We start from the raw sequence: 17,391 nt of genomic DNA, 5'->3' as shown, positions 1-17,391 counted from the left end.
TAGAAGGATGCCTTACCCAGATGCTGATTTGGTTTCATCTTCAAACAATCGTTTGATAGTCGAGGAGCTAGATTATGACATATCAAATTTGAAGAATGAGTTTGATCGGCTCTTTGTTTCATTAACCGACGAGCAACGCAACATTTTTCTTGATATAATGGCTAAGGTTAAAAATAATAAGGGAGGTGTATTCTTTATTTATGGTTATGGTGGAACTGGTAAGACATTTCTCTGGAAGACAATTTCTGTAGCAATTAGATCCCAAGGAGAGATTGTTTTAAACGTTGCTTCAAGTGGGATTGCTTCATTATTATTGATTGGAGGTAGGACAGCACACTCTCGGTTTAATATTCCCATAAATCTTACCGAGGATTCTTTTTGTAAAATAAATCCAAAGAGTGATCTTGCGAGTTTAGTAAGAAAAGCCTCATTGATCATTTGGGATGAAGCACCAATGGTACACAAGCATGCATTTGAAGCTTTAGATCGAACTTTGAAGGATATATTAAGACTTGTCGATCCTAAAAACTCAAATATTCCATTCGGAGGGAAAGTGGTTGTTTTTGGAGGTGATTTTAGACAAATTCTACCTGTTGTTCCGGGTGGCAGTAGACAAAATATTGTTAACGCTTCTTTAAGTTCTTCGTATTTATGGCAACAGTGCAAAGTCCATAAATTAACAAAAAACATGAGGTTAACTGTTGGCGGCGATTCATCTGCTGTTCATCGAATAACGGGTTTTTCAAATTGGCTTTTGGACATAGGAGAAGGTAATCTTGGTAGTCCGAATGATGGTGAAGCAATTGTTGATATTCCAGAAGACATTCTCATTAATGATCCATGTGATCCTATTGGTTCATTAATCAAATTTGTATATCCTTCCATTCTTGAAAACTTCAACATTGCGGGTTATTTTCAAGAAAGAGCAATACTTGCTCCCAAGAATGAAGTTGTCCAAGAAATAAATGATCGGTTGCTAAAATTGATTCCAGGAGAGACAAAAGAATATTTAAGTTCAGATAGCCTCTGCCAATCTGAGTTTGTCCATGATCAGTTTGATGGAAATTTATACTCACCTGATGTTTTAAATGGTCTTAAAATCTCAGGTATGCCAAACCATAATCTCATTTTAAAAGTCGGTGTTCCAGTTATGTTATTGAGAAACATTGATCAGAAAAATGGCTTATGCAATGGCACTAGACTACAAGTTGTATCATTGGGAAAACGAGTAATCGAGGCAGTTATCATATCTGGAAGTAATATTGGAAACCGGAATTTCATTCCAAGAATGTCTTTAACTCCTACTGAAAACAAAATCCCATTCAAATTCCAAAGAAGACAATTTCCATTGGCTGTATGTTTTGCAATGACAATTAACAAGAGCCAAGGCCAGTCTTTATCGAAGGTTGGATTGTTTCTCAAGGATCCTGTTTTTACACATGATCAATTGTATGTTGCTTTATCTAGAGTTCAAAGTAGAGAGGGATTAAAATTGTTAATTTTAGATAACCATGGTAGACTATCAAATAAAACATCCAATGTCGTGTATAAAGAAGTTTTTAGAAATTTATAAAAACTTTGTAAAACTTTATTATTTATATGAATTTATGTTTATGTTTTTTTTTTAAATTTATATTTGCATTATACAAAATGATAACTTTCTAACATATATACAAATACAAATTGCTGATTTCAAATTCAAACCATTATCATTTCATAATTGCAACCAATCATTATATCACTATGAAATTACAAACAAAACATTGCTCAATAACTAATTTATAATTTAATTGAATTATTTTTACGTTTATTTCCTGTGGTGTCTACGGGTTATAACCTAGTGGGGTTATATATGTTACTTTTGCATTAATTGGTTTGTGTAGTTGTTGTTAACCCATGCACCAAACTTATTTTTTTTTCTATATATATGATTTGTGTTGTTTAATTATAATATAGGCTAAAATGTATAGTTATTCGGACATAGAATATATATCATATATATGATTTATTGATAAGTAAAATCATAATTCATTATTTAAAAACTCTTAATCACATCTTGTTGAGTTAAATTTCTTAAACTCATACATGAAATGTGTCGCGTCTATTTTTATATTAAATTTATAATTAACTTATTAATAAATTTTGTTATTATTTGTATTTTTTGTATTTATATATAATCACAAAAACAAGACTTCAAAGATCCAAATTGTATTAAAATTCTAATTATACTATTAATAAATATTTATTATTATCTTTTTTTATTTAAATACAGAGAAAATGAATTAAAATGACAATCTAATAACTCGAAGTTTGCTCTTTAGATCATTAAACTTTTAATTATATTCAATAAGTAAACTAAATTTTTATTTTAGTTTTAAAATATCAGTTATTATGATTTTTATTGGTTAAAATGACAATTAACACCGTCATTGCTCTTATCACGAGTAACTAATTGCCTATTATAGTCACTTTCTCAAGCCACAAACTCAACTATATAGATTTTTACCGATTAAAATGATAAGGTCACAAAACAATAGGTCGTTGCTAATGATTATCAAGTGTGGTTTAAGAAAAAGCATTACAAGAGGCTTCTAGATAGATGTACCAAGGGCATTAATGGTGTTCTTTTTCATTTTAATTAGTAAAAGTCTTAATCGTTGATATTTTAAAATCAAAATAAAAAGTTGATTTTCTTATCAGATAGAATTAAAAATTTAGTGTCATAAAGAACAATTTTTGTGTAACAACCTAGATTTTCTATACATCTTTTATATGAGAATTATCATAGTGTTATCTATACAAAGCGGAATTCTACTCTGTTTCTCATATTCTTCTCGTAGCTGTAACATTCAGTTTAGGTGAGAAATTGTCAAGTTCAAAGATTCAAAGGTTTGATCCTACTCACAACGTGAGATTTTTAGTGTCACGTTGCGAGGAGGTTGTTGCAGTCGTGCATTAGCTTTGCGCTCACGACGTGAGAACATATGGTTCACGAAGTGAGGTTAGCCCGAGAGAAAACCCTAATTTTGGGGCTCTTATTTCGTATCTAAAACAAGTGAGTACTAGGGTTAGCCCACCCTCAGCCCCCATCATCTCCTTTATTTCATCCTCATACTCACGGTCATTTTAAAAATTTTATTTATGCTTATTTTAAAATTAGAATATCATTTTTGAAAAAAATAGTATTACGGAATTTGTTCCCAGAAAAACATCATAATAATATTATCACAAGAGTTCCAAAGATATATGTTTTTATTTATATTAAAACATTAGGATGTCATCGTCAATACAGAAACATAAGCATAACGAAATATCACAAGTCTTACAGTAATTAAACTAGTGACTTAATACTCCTTAAATCTCTTAGCACAATGTATCTTTCATATAGTCACCTCTGATACAATAAAATGAGCGGGTTAGGTTGAGAAACCTGGTGAGTACATAGAATTTTCAACCGGCATAGGTTTTATTAATCGATAATAATATAATTAATATGTTTAATCATCAAATTATTAACCCAATTTCGCCTCCCCATTATTTTCTTTATTCTTAAGGATCTACCCTAAGAATTATATATTCTTCAATTATTTATTCATAAGGATTTTCCTAAGAGATAGGCACGAAGTCCATCACTGCTAGGTTTTATCCAACAAGCACTAAGTCCATAGCCGTTGATGTTATCTATTAGGCACAGTTGCCAATGTTCATTTTTAAGGAACTAAGTTCATAGTTGTCAGGATTTTAGAATACTTTTGGTGAACACGTAGTTTAAAGGTTATATATTAGGCACAACTGCTAATATTATCCATTAGGCACAGCTGCCAGGATTTTTTAGAGTACATCTAGTGAACATGTCATTCACAAACACCTACAGGTTGCGAGCCTGCTAGTGTTCCAATGGACTGTCTAGAATAGTCTGTGGTTGTCATCTATACTCTGCTAGATGACCAGATCAACTTTAAAGTCAGGGATTCTCATCATATTTCACCTCTCATCATCTATATCATCTTTCATCTCTCATCATTCATCTACCCATCTTTATCCAACATATTTTTAGGAATAAAAATACATATACAGTTTAAATCACATAAAACATGTATAAATCATTCATCTAGCATAGATATCAAGAACACATATAATAAGAACATATAGCATGCATTAATATTAAATACTTCACATTTATGTGTAAGATTAAAGTAACTATGCACTCACTTGTTAAAGTAACGACTCGAAACTCGGATAGTGCTTCGCTTCTTGCAACTATCTTTTCCTTTAACGAAACCTAGTATTATTATCACTGCGTTTTAGTCTAATATTTGTTGCGACTAATTATTAGTCGAGATTTATCATTAACTCAAAGTCTACATTCATGATCTATCAAGTAAGGAACAACCATGTAGGATCATATTGGAAGTAGGTTCTGATTGTTATACGAAGTATACTGTTTGTATGACATCCCCATTTTCACGGTCAGAAAAGACCGATTTGTTTATGCCTTGTTTAAAAATCAGAGTAACATTTTAAACAAAAGTGTTGCGAAATTTGTTCCCAAAAACAAAATATGATAACAATTTATCAAAGCATTTCCATAGAAATGTATATCATTAAAAACCTCGGGATGTCATGTTCGATACAGATCAAAAGCATAAACAGTACAATATAAGCCTTACTACATTTATTCATATCTACAGGCCTATATCCGTAATCTTTCATCCCAAACATCATATCTATGTTCGTGCGCCACTACCTGTAATACAAGAAACTGCTTAGGTCAGGCTTTGGAGCCTGGTGAGCACATAGGGTTTTCAACCTACAATAAATAAGTTTATTAATTTCATCAACCAACAATAACCCGATTACCCGTTCCCGTTATCCTCATATTACGTCCCTAAAACACCTATCATAAGGGACCTAGACTAAGGATCAACATCAGGATGGACACTAATGCTAAGGGGATTCCTTAGCAATAAATGTCCTTAAGGAAACCATGAAGGGGATGGAGTACACCGGTGAAGACATCGTTCACAAACACCTACAGTTTGCGAGCCTTCTAACGTTCCACTGAACTGTCTAGAAGAGTCCGTGGTCGTCATCCATACTCTGCTAGATGACAGAATCAACAACAACAACATTGAGGTCTCTCATCATTTTATCACACATTGTCTATTACATCTACCAATGCTTTATCCCAACATTTTTGTAGATATAAAATACATATACAATTTAAATCATTTAAAACATGTATAAAAATCTTTCATCAGCATAGACAGCAGGTATTCAGACAATATGCACACATAGCAAGTAGTTTATATTAAATACTTCATATCTATGTCTAAGATGAAAGTAACTATGCACTCACTTGAAAGGTGGTGACTCGGCACTCGGACAACACTTCGTTAGTCTTAACACAATTTTCCTTTGACAAAACCTAGTATCATTACCACTAGAGTTTAGTCTAATATTCACCGAGACTAATTAATAATCTTGGTATTATTACTATTATATAAGCACGAAACAATATTTCTCAAACACTATGTACAGACAGGGGCCAGACATAAAACACCGGAGGGCAGGACCATTTTGGCATATAGCACTTCTGAAATCGAACATCCCTATGCGGCCCTTTAAACCAGATTCCCCATACCGCGAGTGGTTAAAATATATTATAACGACACTTATATAACTAATATTAATATCCCAAATACTTATTATAAGGTCCTAATAATAGTAATATATTGAAACATAAGAGATACTAACGATAGCGTAGGCGCAGCTCACTTACACCGGGTTTTTCGCAAAATCAGGATTCGCTGGAGAAGCGTGCCTGAGCCGAAAGGCACTTTTATCGGGACTTCGGGAGCCTTGGGGCTTCCTTCGGGTGCTAGGGGGTTTATCTAGTCTTAGGGGGGTTAGGGAGGCTTAAAGAGAAAGTATAGAGAGAAAAAGAAGAGGCTTGAGGTGTGAGGAAATGGCAATGCCCGACACCTCTATTTATAGGCTGAATTCCTAATGGACTCGCCGAGTCGGGTCACTGACTCGCCGAGTCAGTGCCATGTGTCATCACCTGATGGCTTTTCTTGGGGAGAAAGCAGTGGCCCATATTCAGCCACGTCACCTGATTTCGTACAACACCCTGCCGACTTCTAAACACCGTAACTTTCGCAAATGAGCTCTGTTTTTAACGTTCTTTATATCCACACATAAGTAAAGACAAAATCTACAACTCTGCTTTTAACTCCATCGGCTAATTCTTGACTGATTTTAAATTTAATAGTAAGAGAAGATTATACTGTTAAATGATTGCGTAAAATTCGTAACTTCTACATACGGACTCCATTTTCGTCTGTCTTTTTACCGTTGCGCTACTAATAATGAGATGTTCAATTATCATTTAGTTAGCGTTGGCCAAAAACCGCTTGATCTAAAATTCAAGTTTCGGGTCGGGCACTGCTAAGCCAAATCTTAGAAAATTCATAACTTTCTCATACGAAGTCAGATTTGGGCGTTCTTTTTTTTTGTATGTTCTCAGTTTAATGTATACTACAACTTTTGTTTAGATCACTAAGGCTAAAAACCCCTTTATCAAAAATTTACTATTTATGTCTCCCGGTGCTTTGCCGGTTTTGCCGTATAACTTCGACGGGCCATAACTTCTTCGTTATAACTCGGATTTCGGCGTTCTTTATATGTACGGAACCCTTGATACATATTATACAACTTTGTTAAGATTATTTATTCTAAATAATCATTTCTTGAGAAGTCATTTTCGACCCCTATTATCTCTAAATTGACTAGCCCGAATCTACGGGCGTTACAATTATCTCCCCCTTAGGAAGATTACGTCCCAAAATCATCAACGAAACAGGGCAGTATAATGACTCCATACATTATCTCTTGATCATAGGTAATAATCGTAACTTCTTTGTTCCTTCGAACGAGTATCTAACTCCTGGACTCCTTGAATGTAGGCGATGCTTGATCTTGTACTTGCTCCCTATCTCACGTTAGACTCCAAATTATGACCTTCAAGTCATAATCTCGATCCTCACTAGATACGAAATTAAGATAAGTTCTTTTGTTACTACAATGGAACGATGTGTCATATTCTAATGACCTATCATCGTATGTTGCAACGCTTAGACTCATGTCTCTTAGAGTCTTCCAGAACAGATAATTCTTTCGTTCATGTTCTAATCTTAGCTTAAAAGGTAGCATTTCTAGCTACAAGAAACTTTTCGTGATAACTCTACTGGTCGCTTTTTATTTCAATCTTCCGTCTTAAGTCAGATGCTACATCGAACTTGATTCTCTGAACCACATAACATACTCATCTTAGCCGGAATCAACATGATATGACTACTAGGGTCGGAATAATAATCATCTTCTTAGTCATTATCGAAACGATGGTAACGACATACATGAACAAAATGAAATCAATTACTAGCGCCTTGGTAACCTTGCGACTTTCCTTGATCCAAGTTCAAGTCCTGCGATTTTGGTAGTATAGGCCTCTCGTCCCAAGTATTGTTTCGAAGTTCTCCAAGTTATTATCACAAAAACAATTTTAACAAAAATGTGTACAAACAATCATATAATTTTCCCTAGACTCTACTAGGAATTCTTCCATGTGTATCTTTAAGCATCAATTTTGCTTCACTCGGTTGGTGATGGAAACGTCAGACGATAGGATAACTTTGTGGATTATACCAAAAATCTTTCTTTCTGTTAATAAAAATGTACTTCTCCCATACTAGACGTATTATTTATTAGACACATTCTAAAGACATGATATCACTCTTACGATATCTTCAGATAGGTACCATTCAGTATCATAAGCTTTCTCATTTCCTCCATTCACTCAATTCACTACGAGTCTTCACCATGATATTATGCACACCAAAGCAGGCGTTCGGTGTATCGAGATGAGAATACAGATAGAGGAAGATTTAGACGTGTATTCCTCCATATTAATCCGAAAAGTCACATGCCAGTTATAATACATTAATCAAATGTTTAGAAATCTGACCACATAAAATTTCCAGATCCGGTCGGCAACAGACCATAGATCTGATCAAACAATAGCATAAAGCATCACAACTAATTTAGCACATAAAATCATTTTAGGAATCTTCCCAAATTAAGCTAGTGCTTGTGTCTATTCAGGTGTACTATCTAAAATATATTGGACACACTCCTCACGATCATCGCTTAGCATTCTAAGTTTAAGTCTAGAAATAAATCCTTATTCCTAGTTCGCTTAAACTAATGCTCTGATACCAACTGTGACATCCCCACTTTCACGGCCAGAAAAGAACGATTTGTTTATGCTTTGTTAAAAATCAGAGTAACATTTTAAAGAAAAGTGTTGCGGAATTTGTTCCCAAAAACAAAATATGATAAAGATTTATCAAAGCATTTCCGTAGAAATGTATTTCATTAAAAAACTCAGGATGTCATGTTCATTACAGATCAAAAGCATAAACAATACAATGTAAGCCTTACTACATTTATTCATATCTACATGCCTATATCCGTAATCTCTCATCCCAAACATCATATCTATGCTCGTGCGCCACTACCTGTAATACAAGAAACTGAGTGGATCAGGTTTGGGAGCTTGGTGAGCACATAGGGTTTTTAACCCACAATAAATAAGTTTATTAATTTCATCAACCAACAATAACCCGATTACCCATTCCCGTTATCCTCACATTACATCCCTAAGATACCTATCATAAGGGACCTAGACTATGGATCAACATCATGATAGCCACTAATGCTAACGGGATTCCTCATCAATAAATGTCCTTAAGGTAACCATGAGAGGGATGGAGTACACCGGTGAACACATCGTTCACAAACACCTACAGGTTGCGAGCCTGCTAGCGTTCCACTGGATTGTCTAGAAGAGTCTGTGGTCGTCATCCATACTTTGCTAGATGACAGAATCAACAACAACATTGAGACCTCTCATCATTTTATCACACATCGTCTATTACATCTACCCATGTGTTACCCCAACATTTTTGTAGATATAAAATACATATACAGTTTAAATCATTTAAAACATGTATAAAAATATTTCATCAGCACAGACAGCAGGTATTCAAACAATATGCATACATAGCAAGTAGCTTATATTAAATACTTCATATCTATGTCTAAGATGAAAGTAACTATGCACTCACTTGAAAAGGTGGTGACTCGGCACACGTACAACACTTCGTTACTCTTAACACAATTTTCCTTTGACAAAACCTAGTATCATTACCACTAGAGTTTAGTCTAATATTCACCGAGACTAATTAATAGTCTTGCTATTATTACTATTATATAAGCCCGAAACAATATTTATCAACCACTATATACAGACAGGGGCCAAACATAAAACACTGGAGGGCAGGACCATTTTGGCATATAACACTTCTGAAATCCAACAACCCTATGCGGCCCTTTAAACCAAATTCCCCTTACCGTGAGTAGTTAAAAGATATTATAACAACACTTATATAACTCAAAATAATAGCCCAAATACTTTTTATAAGGTCCTAATAACATTACTATATTGAAACATAAGATATACTAACGATAGGGTAGGCGTAGCTCACTTATAGCAGGTTTTTTGCAAAATCGGGGTTCGCTGGAGAAGCGTTCCCGAGCTGAAAGGCTCTTTTCTTAGGATTCCGGGAGCCTTGAGGCTTCCTTTGGGTGCTAGGAGGTTTACCTAGTCTTACGGGGGTTATGGAGGCTTAGAGAGAGAGAGAGAGAGAGAGAGAGAGAGAGAGAGAGTATAGAGAGAAAAAGAAGAGGCTTGAGGTGTGAGGAAATGGAAATGTTGGACACCTCTATTTATAGGATGAATTCCTAATGGACTTGCTGAGTGGGGTCACTGACTCGCCGAGTCAGTGCCATGTTTCATCACCTGATGGCTTTTCTTGGGGAGAAAGCCTTGGCCCATATTCAGCCACGTCACCTGATTTCGCACAGCACCCTGCGGACTTCTAACCAACGTAACTTTCGCATATGAGCTCCATTTTTTACCTTCTTTATATCCACGCGTAGGTAAAAAAAGATCTACAAATCTGCTGTTAACTCCATCGGCTAATTCTTGACTGGTTTTAAATTTAACAGTAAGAGAAGATTATACTATTAAATGACCGCATAAAATTCATAACTTCCACATACGGACTCCTTTTTCGTCTGTCTTTTTACCGTTGAGCTACTAATAATGAGATCTTCAATTCTCATTTAGGTCGCGTTGGCCAAAAGCCGCTCGATCTAAAATTCGAGTTTCGGGTCGTGCACTGGTAAGCCAAATCTTAGAAAATTCATAACTTCTTCATATAATGTCAGATTTGGGCGTTCTTTTTTGTATATTCTCGGTTTAACATATAATACAACTTTTGTTTAGATCACTAAGGCTAAAGAGTCCTTTATGAAAAATTTACAATTTATGTCTCCCGGTACCTTGTCGGTTTTGTCATAAAACTTCGACGAGCCATAATTTCTTCGTTATAACTTGGATTTTGGCGTTCTTTATATGTATAGAACCCTTGAGACATATTCTAAAACTTGTTTAAGATTATTTATTCTAAATAATTATTTGTCAAAAATTCGTTTTCGACCCCTATTATCTCAAAATTGACTAGCCCAAATCTGCGGGTGTTACAGTTTGGAAATCTCACTTTAAACACCTCACTAATTCACAACCTGGACATCATCCCCGTAAGTAGATCAATCTGTATAATGACATGGAATCACTGATAAATCTTCTTTATAGGCTCATAATAATGATAATGAACTTAAATATAAGTTATACTTAAAGTATGGTAAGCATGACTTACTTACTGGGGGTTTTAGCAAACAACCAAGATCTACGTGGGCAGAACTTCTGAGCCGAATGCTCTTCCTTTCGGGTCCTTCTGGCGCTCTGGGACTTGCTACTAACACCTAGGAGGTACTAGAGAAAGGCTTAGAGGGTTTGGGGGTGCTTAGGAGAGAAATGGATGAACACGTGTGAAGAAGGGAGTGATTTGTGCCTCTATTTATAGGCTGTCTGAAGACCGAACATTGGGCGTTCCCTAGCCGTACGCTGGGCGTTCATGGCCATTTGTCACCATCTGGTGGCAATCTGTGGGGAAGTAGGTGCGGCCCAAATTGTGCCATGTGTCACTTGCTGGTTACTCCGAAAACTAATTATCTTCTAAAATCCATAACTTTCGTATAGGAACTTCGTTTTAGACGTTATTTATATCCACGCGTATATATTGTCACACCCCCAAACCAGAACGGCATAATCGTTTGAGGGCGGATGACTTGATGTAGTATCATAACAATTGAATACATAGTAAAGAAAGTAAAACAACCATCATATATATAATTTAAAAGTTACATTGTTGAATGATACTTGTATAAAATAAATTACAATATGATGACAAAAATGAGTTTTAAACTAACACCTTAGCGTCCCTTCTCCAAAAGCTGGGGTTTACCTGTATTACTGAATCCCTGAGAAATACAAGTAGTTTTGAAAGAGTGTCAACAATTAAGTTGGTGAGTTCATAAGCATTTATGTATTAAATTTGTAAGGTTGGTATAAAATCACTGAGTCTATTTCCAAAAAATCCAATATTTTTCCATGAGTGTGTGGTAGTTTAAAAGTTCCAAAACTGTAATGCATTAGTAGTTTTTCATGTCTAGAATAACAGATTTAAGTATGTATAAAATTACTAATACATTTGATAACCCCATAAATCATCGTGTATTTAATACTCCATGTGAGTTTTATTTCCATGCTATTGACCTAGACTGCCTGTAACAACGTTCTTCAGGCGTTGGAATGTTATGACGTTTGTCACCCCAGACCTGCCGGTCTAACTGTAGCTAACAGTTTAGGTGCGGGATTGTCAATCCCGTATAGATCTATAAACAAATATCACACTCTTCCTACAAGAGTTTATGGTATATAATACATGACTTTAAGTGCATACTTGAAAGTACGTGAAGTTGAATGTCTCACAAAACATAGTATCAAATAGATTTACGTATGAAAAGTCCATTTGTTCTTGTATATGAAAGTATTTCCTTGATATACTACTTATAGTATGTAAAATCTCATGAATATCTAGTAAACTATACCTATTATAGTTTTTCCAAAAATATGTTTTTTGTATGGTAAACCCTAGTGTAGTGTCGACTTTGTATGTAAAGTATAACATTATTGAAAATTTATACTCAAAATATAAATAAAGTGTTTGATATTTATATAACAACATGTTTCATTCCAAAAGACAAAGTGTTATCATGATATGTTGTATGAGAATGTTTTCGTATGGTAGTTATAAATCACATATGATTGATTATAACAAAAAGTATAGCAAGAGATGGATGTTTTTCACACGAGGATAATCGTGTGTTTACTTGTATTTTCCCCCTTTAAAAGTGTATAAAAGTATTTACAAAGCATTTGAAAATGTAGTTATAGGGGTATGAACTCACTTGATAGAGTGAAGATGGTGAGATGAAAACCGAACAAAACTTTGGTAGGAGAAAGCAGATTTCTCGGGATTTTCGGGGATCTCGGGAGCGTAAAGCTTCCTTCGGGACTTGGGTATGAAAACCGGGGCTTCAGGATATTTCTCGCATGCAAAACGGAATAAAAACGCCAGAGAAGGAGAGAAAATGAGCAATTTTTCCCGAAACCTCACATCCCTTTTATAGAGGGGCTGAACCGCCTCGGTACGCTAGGCGTACGAGGTTACGCGGGGCGTAGTGGGACGTCATTGCTTACGCACTTCGGATGGGAGGGCTTCTGTCCAATGGGAGAGCCACTGGCCGATGGGACCAGGCTCCTATCCTCTGGTACGCGGGGCGTAAATGGATTTTTCCAACTTCTAAATTGCATAACTTTTGCGTACGAGCTCCGTATTTTGTGTTCTTTATATCCACGCGTAGGTGAGAATGTACTCTACAACTTTCTTTTAGACTCCATCGGCTAATTTTGACTTTATTTTAATTATATTATTTTTAACAGGCCGGGACACTAAAGGTCCGTTAAAAATCCGTAACTTCTTTATCCGATGTCTGTTTTCGACAGACTTTTTACCGTTGTACTACCATTGTTGAGGTCTTCGATTCTCATTTAGATTGTTTCGGTCAAAAATCCCTCGATCTCTATTTCGAGTTTTTAGATGTTTATTGCTACAACCTAAACTTAGAAAAATCATAACTTCCCAATACGAAGTCAGATTTGGGCGTTCTTTTTATGTATGCTCACGGTTTAATGATATCTATGATTTTCATTTAGATACTTAAGGTTAAAAAGTATTTTATTAAAACTTCGCATTTTACGTTTAATCGTATTGACGGTTTTGTTGTGACTCTTAGGTTGGTCATAACTTCTTCGTTATAACTCAGATTTTAGTGTTCTTTATATTTCTGAAAACCTTGACATGATAACTATCATTTATGAAATCCATTAGATGACTTTTTAACATTTTATTTTCGACAATAATTTCATTATATTAAAAGGGGTTACAATTCTTGACTTTTTAGGTCATTACATTGATTCGAAATATCGGGTTGTCACATATATCAACGTGATCTATGACTTTCGTGTAGACTCTATCGGCTAATGTTGACATTATTGTAAAAGTTTAAATTTAATAGGCTTAGACAGTTAAAATCCGTTAAAAATTCTTAACTTTGGCATCCAAAATCCGTTTTTGAATGTCTTTACATCGTTGAGCTCCTATTAACGAGATGTTTAATTCTCGTTTAATTTGTGTTGGCTAAAAATCGATCGATCTAAAATTTGATTTCCGGGCTGTATACTACTATGTAAAATCTTATTGAAGTCATAACTTCCTTAAACGAAGTCAGATTTGGACATTCTCTATAATCATGATCTCGGTTTAACATATACTATGACTTTTGTTTAGATTGCTAAGGCTAGAAAGTATTTTGTCCAAATTTTACTTCTTAAGATACGCGAAGCCGTGTTGGTTTAATAGTGAAACTTCGATGGGTCATAACTTCTTCACTATAAGTTGCGTTTCAGTGTTCTTTATGATGGGTTTTGAGCATTCTAACACTTCCTAAATGTACATGCAACCCTAATAACCTTGAATCTATGTTTTCTCTATTAACATGCAAATTTGTTTTTCAGGGTTTTTTCCTAACTAGCATGGCATGGGGAATATATGAAACATAAAAACTAGTAGAAATGCATACCTTGTTGTTGCTTGGATTCCTTCAAGACTTTGTGAGCCTAGCACCCAAAATGTTGTGCCTCAAATGCTTCACACAACACTACAACCTTGGAATAACTTGAGAGAATACTTCGACACTTCAAAAATCAGTTATGCCCTCTCTAGTAATACTACATACCGATTTTGCTAGCCAAAGGGTACCTTTTATAGTGGTGTCACAATTAGGGTTTCATTAAGAAGACTCATAATTGTCATGACTCTTCCATTCTCATGACCCATGGGTTTGTAACTCCCATGGACTATCCATGGAGCTCCAAATAGTTATATCCATAACCCATAAACCATGGATCATTTAATCCACTATAAAAGTTTAGATGATTGTCATAATCAACCTCATATATTTAATTAGTTTCAACTTGATCACCAATTTAATACTTAAATTAATATTTGATCAAGACTAATTAAATAATACTATTATTAATATATTAGAACTTATAATATATTAATAATCACAAGTGTACTTTCTCTCATTTTGTCTATCCAAGTATTGCAATGCCATGCAACCCAAATGGACCATGCTGGGTCGGGTCAAGTTCATACCAAATAAAGTTATGGACTTAGACACTATATCCAACAGTCTCCTACTTGGATAAGTCTAATAACTATATTTCCAAATATGACTTCAAAATCCGACTAGCAATCGTAGCTCTTTCAAAGTCTATCGGAACTGAGATGATGATGATACGCCATTTAAGATAAGTGATCATATAATCCTCTGTTCTCATGATATCAGCCGGACAAACACATGGAACATGGTCTTACTTATTGTCCAACATTTGTTTCTCGATCTCTGATTTGTTTCGACATAGAACTAAATTCAACACATCAATTAGGTTCTGACCGGGCCCGGTACATAGGTCAAAACCAAATCATCGAGGGGCCTATATATCGCTTCTATTTCTAGAAGGAACAGATAAACTTCGACTGATATGCTTGTACTAACTACTTGTTGAATTATTCACAAAGGCACGTTTTATAACATCGAGTTACTAATGCGTTTTCGTACAATCAATGAATAACCAACTCATAGTCAACAACTCATATCTCTAGGTTTGAAGATTTATATGATATTACCGTCTCACGATCACTCAAGATAAATTCCATGAAGTGATGCAAGTGAGCGTGGGTTGAATCCAATACTCAGCCCTTATGAGTACTCATGAATGTTGTAGCAACCATTGCATTGTCTAAAGCACTTTAGACAAATCATACAAGCCAACTTCATGACAGTCTTGATTCACATCTACTTCCAACATATGACTGACTGTGGATGGTTTGAATAATATGATATATACCATAACATAGTTATTCTGGAAGTCAAAACATGCAAAGTGAGACACAAGAATAATACTAATCTTATATGGCCCCAACACTTTAAGTGTAAATAAAACACCTTTTATTTAAACACCATATTGATTACTCATTATTTATGTTTCGATTAATCAACTTTATGCTTGAATTAAAACACTAGTTGTCCCGTGCTCCAAGCATGTACACTATGGTTTTCCAAACAACAATTATGCCGTACTCCAAGTATGCATACTATGTTTACATATGGTCCTCTCTTTGTGAAATAGATCAATTGACAATATTCCAATGATGCTCATTTCACAATTCCAATCCTTGTTGTAAATGCAAGAATACCAAACTCTTGCCATTTACTGTAATCTGTTAGATTCTAAACTTATATGTAATGATCCCCTTGTAATGACTATGCACAGAAGTCACAAAGACTTGACAACAGACATTACAGGATATTTCAATGGAAAGCAATTCCATGAAGTCTCAAATTCAAAGTACATTCCTTTGAACATCCTTCTTGCATTAAGTTCTCTGATCTTACACAAATTCAAAGAATAACTTCCACCTATGGAGACAATTCCATATTACCATTTTGACCATCACTTCTAAACAAGATTTGCCTCTTTTCAAAATATGTTAATATGGTCCTTACTCTATACTTCTAATTGTCCATGAGCAACCAATCTTTGGTAAACCTCAGATTGTCCTCGACAATTTTGTTTAATCATTTTAGTCATTTCCACTTCTACTCCTTTTTCCCTTCTTAATGCCCTAAGCATTAGGAAAATTTAGAATGGATGAATATTATAGTACATGCAATCGATCCTATATCCGAAGCATATGGGACATGATTCATGCTATAAAATTTTTATTTGCCATGTTCTCAAAATTCGAACTATGAAGAGGGATGCCGTAATCATAATCGAATTTTGAGAACGCAACATATATAGAATTTCCTTATGTTGAACCATTCCAACATAACATTCGTATATATTCTTGACTAGAGCAGATTAAATTCTCAATCTAAGCTAACATATATAGAATTTCCTTATGTTGAACCATTCCAGCATAACATTCATATATATTCTTGACTAAAGTAGATTAAAATATCAATCTAAGCTTGTAGAATTGGAGTGAAGTATAAAATCCTCTCCCTTAATGATAGCAAAACAACTTTTCAAAGCAAATTGAAACTTTTGTTTTCTATAATTAACATTGCTAACTTGCAATACTTAACATAATCATCATGCTCCCACTAGCATAATGATTACCAACATAACACTTTATGCTCCTACTAGCTTTGACATGTACTCAGAAATCAACTGGACTTCTAGAAATCAATACTTTATTGACTTTCTTACCAAAGTTCATATTTCTGATACTAGATTGCTTTGATAAGACTTTATCAAAAACACACACCTTTCCTTAGATAGCTCACATGTTTGTCTAGACCTTTTGCAATTCTCACTAGTTAGTGTGCCGGTTAACCACACACGCTCCACTAACTATATGAGAATGAAAATATGACAACCGCTATCTACTTAAAATCTTCTTAGTGGAAGCGTTTCCTTACCATCATTTTCATGAATCGAAGAGAAACCTTATGACACTTAGATTTTATGGTGTATGTGTTCTTTTTCCATGTGAATTTTTGTCAAAACCATAATCACAGGACTAGGTTAGTGACACTTCCAAATTCATATGGACTGAACTTGTGCAATCTTAATTTCTTGCCACCCGGCAGCACAAGGGCCTAGCATTTCTTCCAGGTTGTTATGCAAACAGTCGAGAACTCTCAAAACTCCAATGCAAAGCCAGC

The 17,391-nt window shown here is 34.8% G+C and overlaps 1 protein-coding gene across 1 annotated transcript; it reads left to right on the top strand.

Moving 5' to 3' along the window:
* Positions 1–7: 7 nt before the first annotated feature.
* On the top strand, positions 8–1,573 carry LOC122197551 (uncharacterized). Its single transcript, XM_042901763.2, has one exon. The coding sequence runs from the start codon at positions 8–10 to the stop codon at positions 1,571–1,573; it is 1,566 nt and encodes a 521-aa protein (XP_042757697.2).
* Positions 1,574–17,391: the final 15,818 nt, after the last annotated feature.

The sequence above is a fragment of the Lactuca sativa genome, chromosome 4 (genome assembly GCF_002870075.4).
Source record: "Lactuca sativa cultivar Salinas chromosome 4, Lsat_Salinas_v11, whole genome shotgun sequence".
NCBI classification, from domain to species: domain Eukaryota; kingdom Viridiplantae; phylum Streptophyta; class Magnoliopsida; order Asterales; family Asteraceae; genus Lactuca; species Lactuca sativa.
The sequence above is the reverse complement of the archived record's forward strand: the minus strand, read 5'-3'. Positions and strand labels throughout refer to the sequence as shown.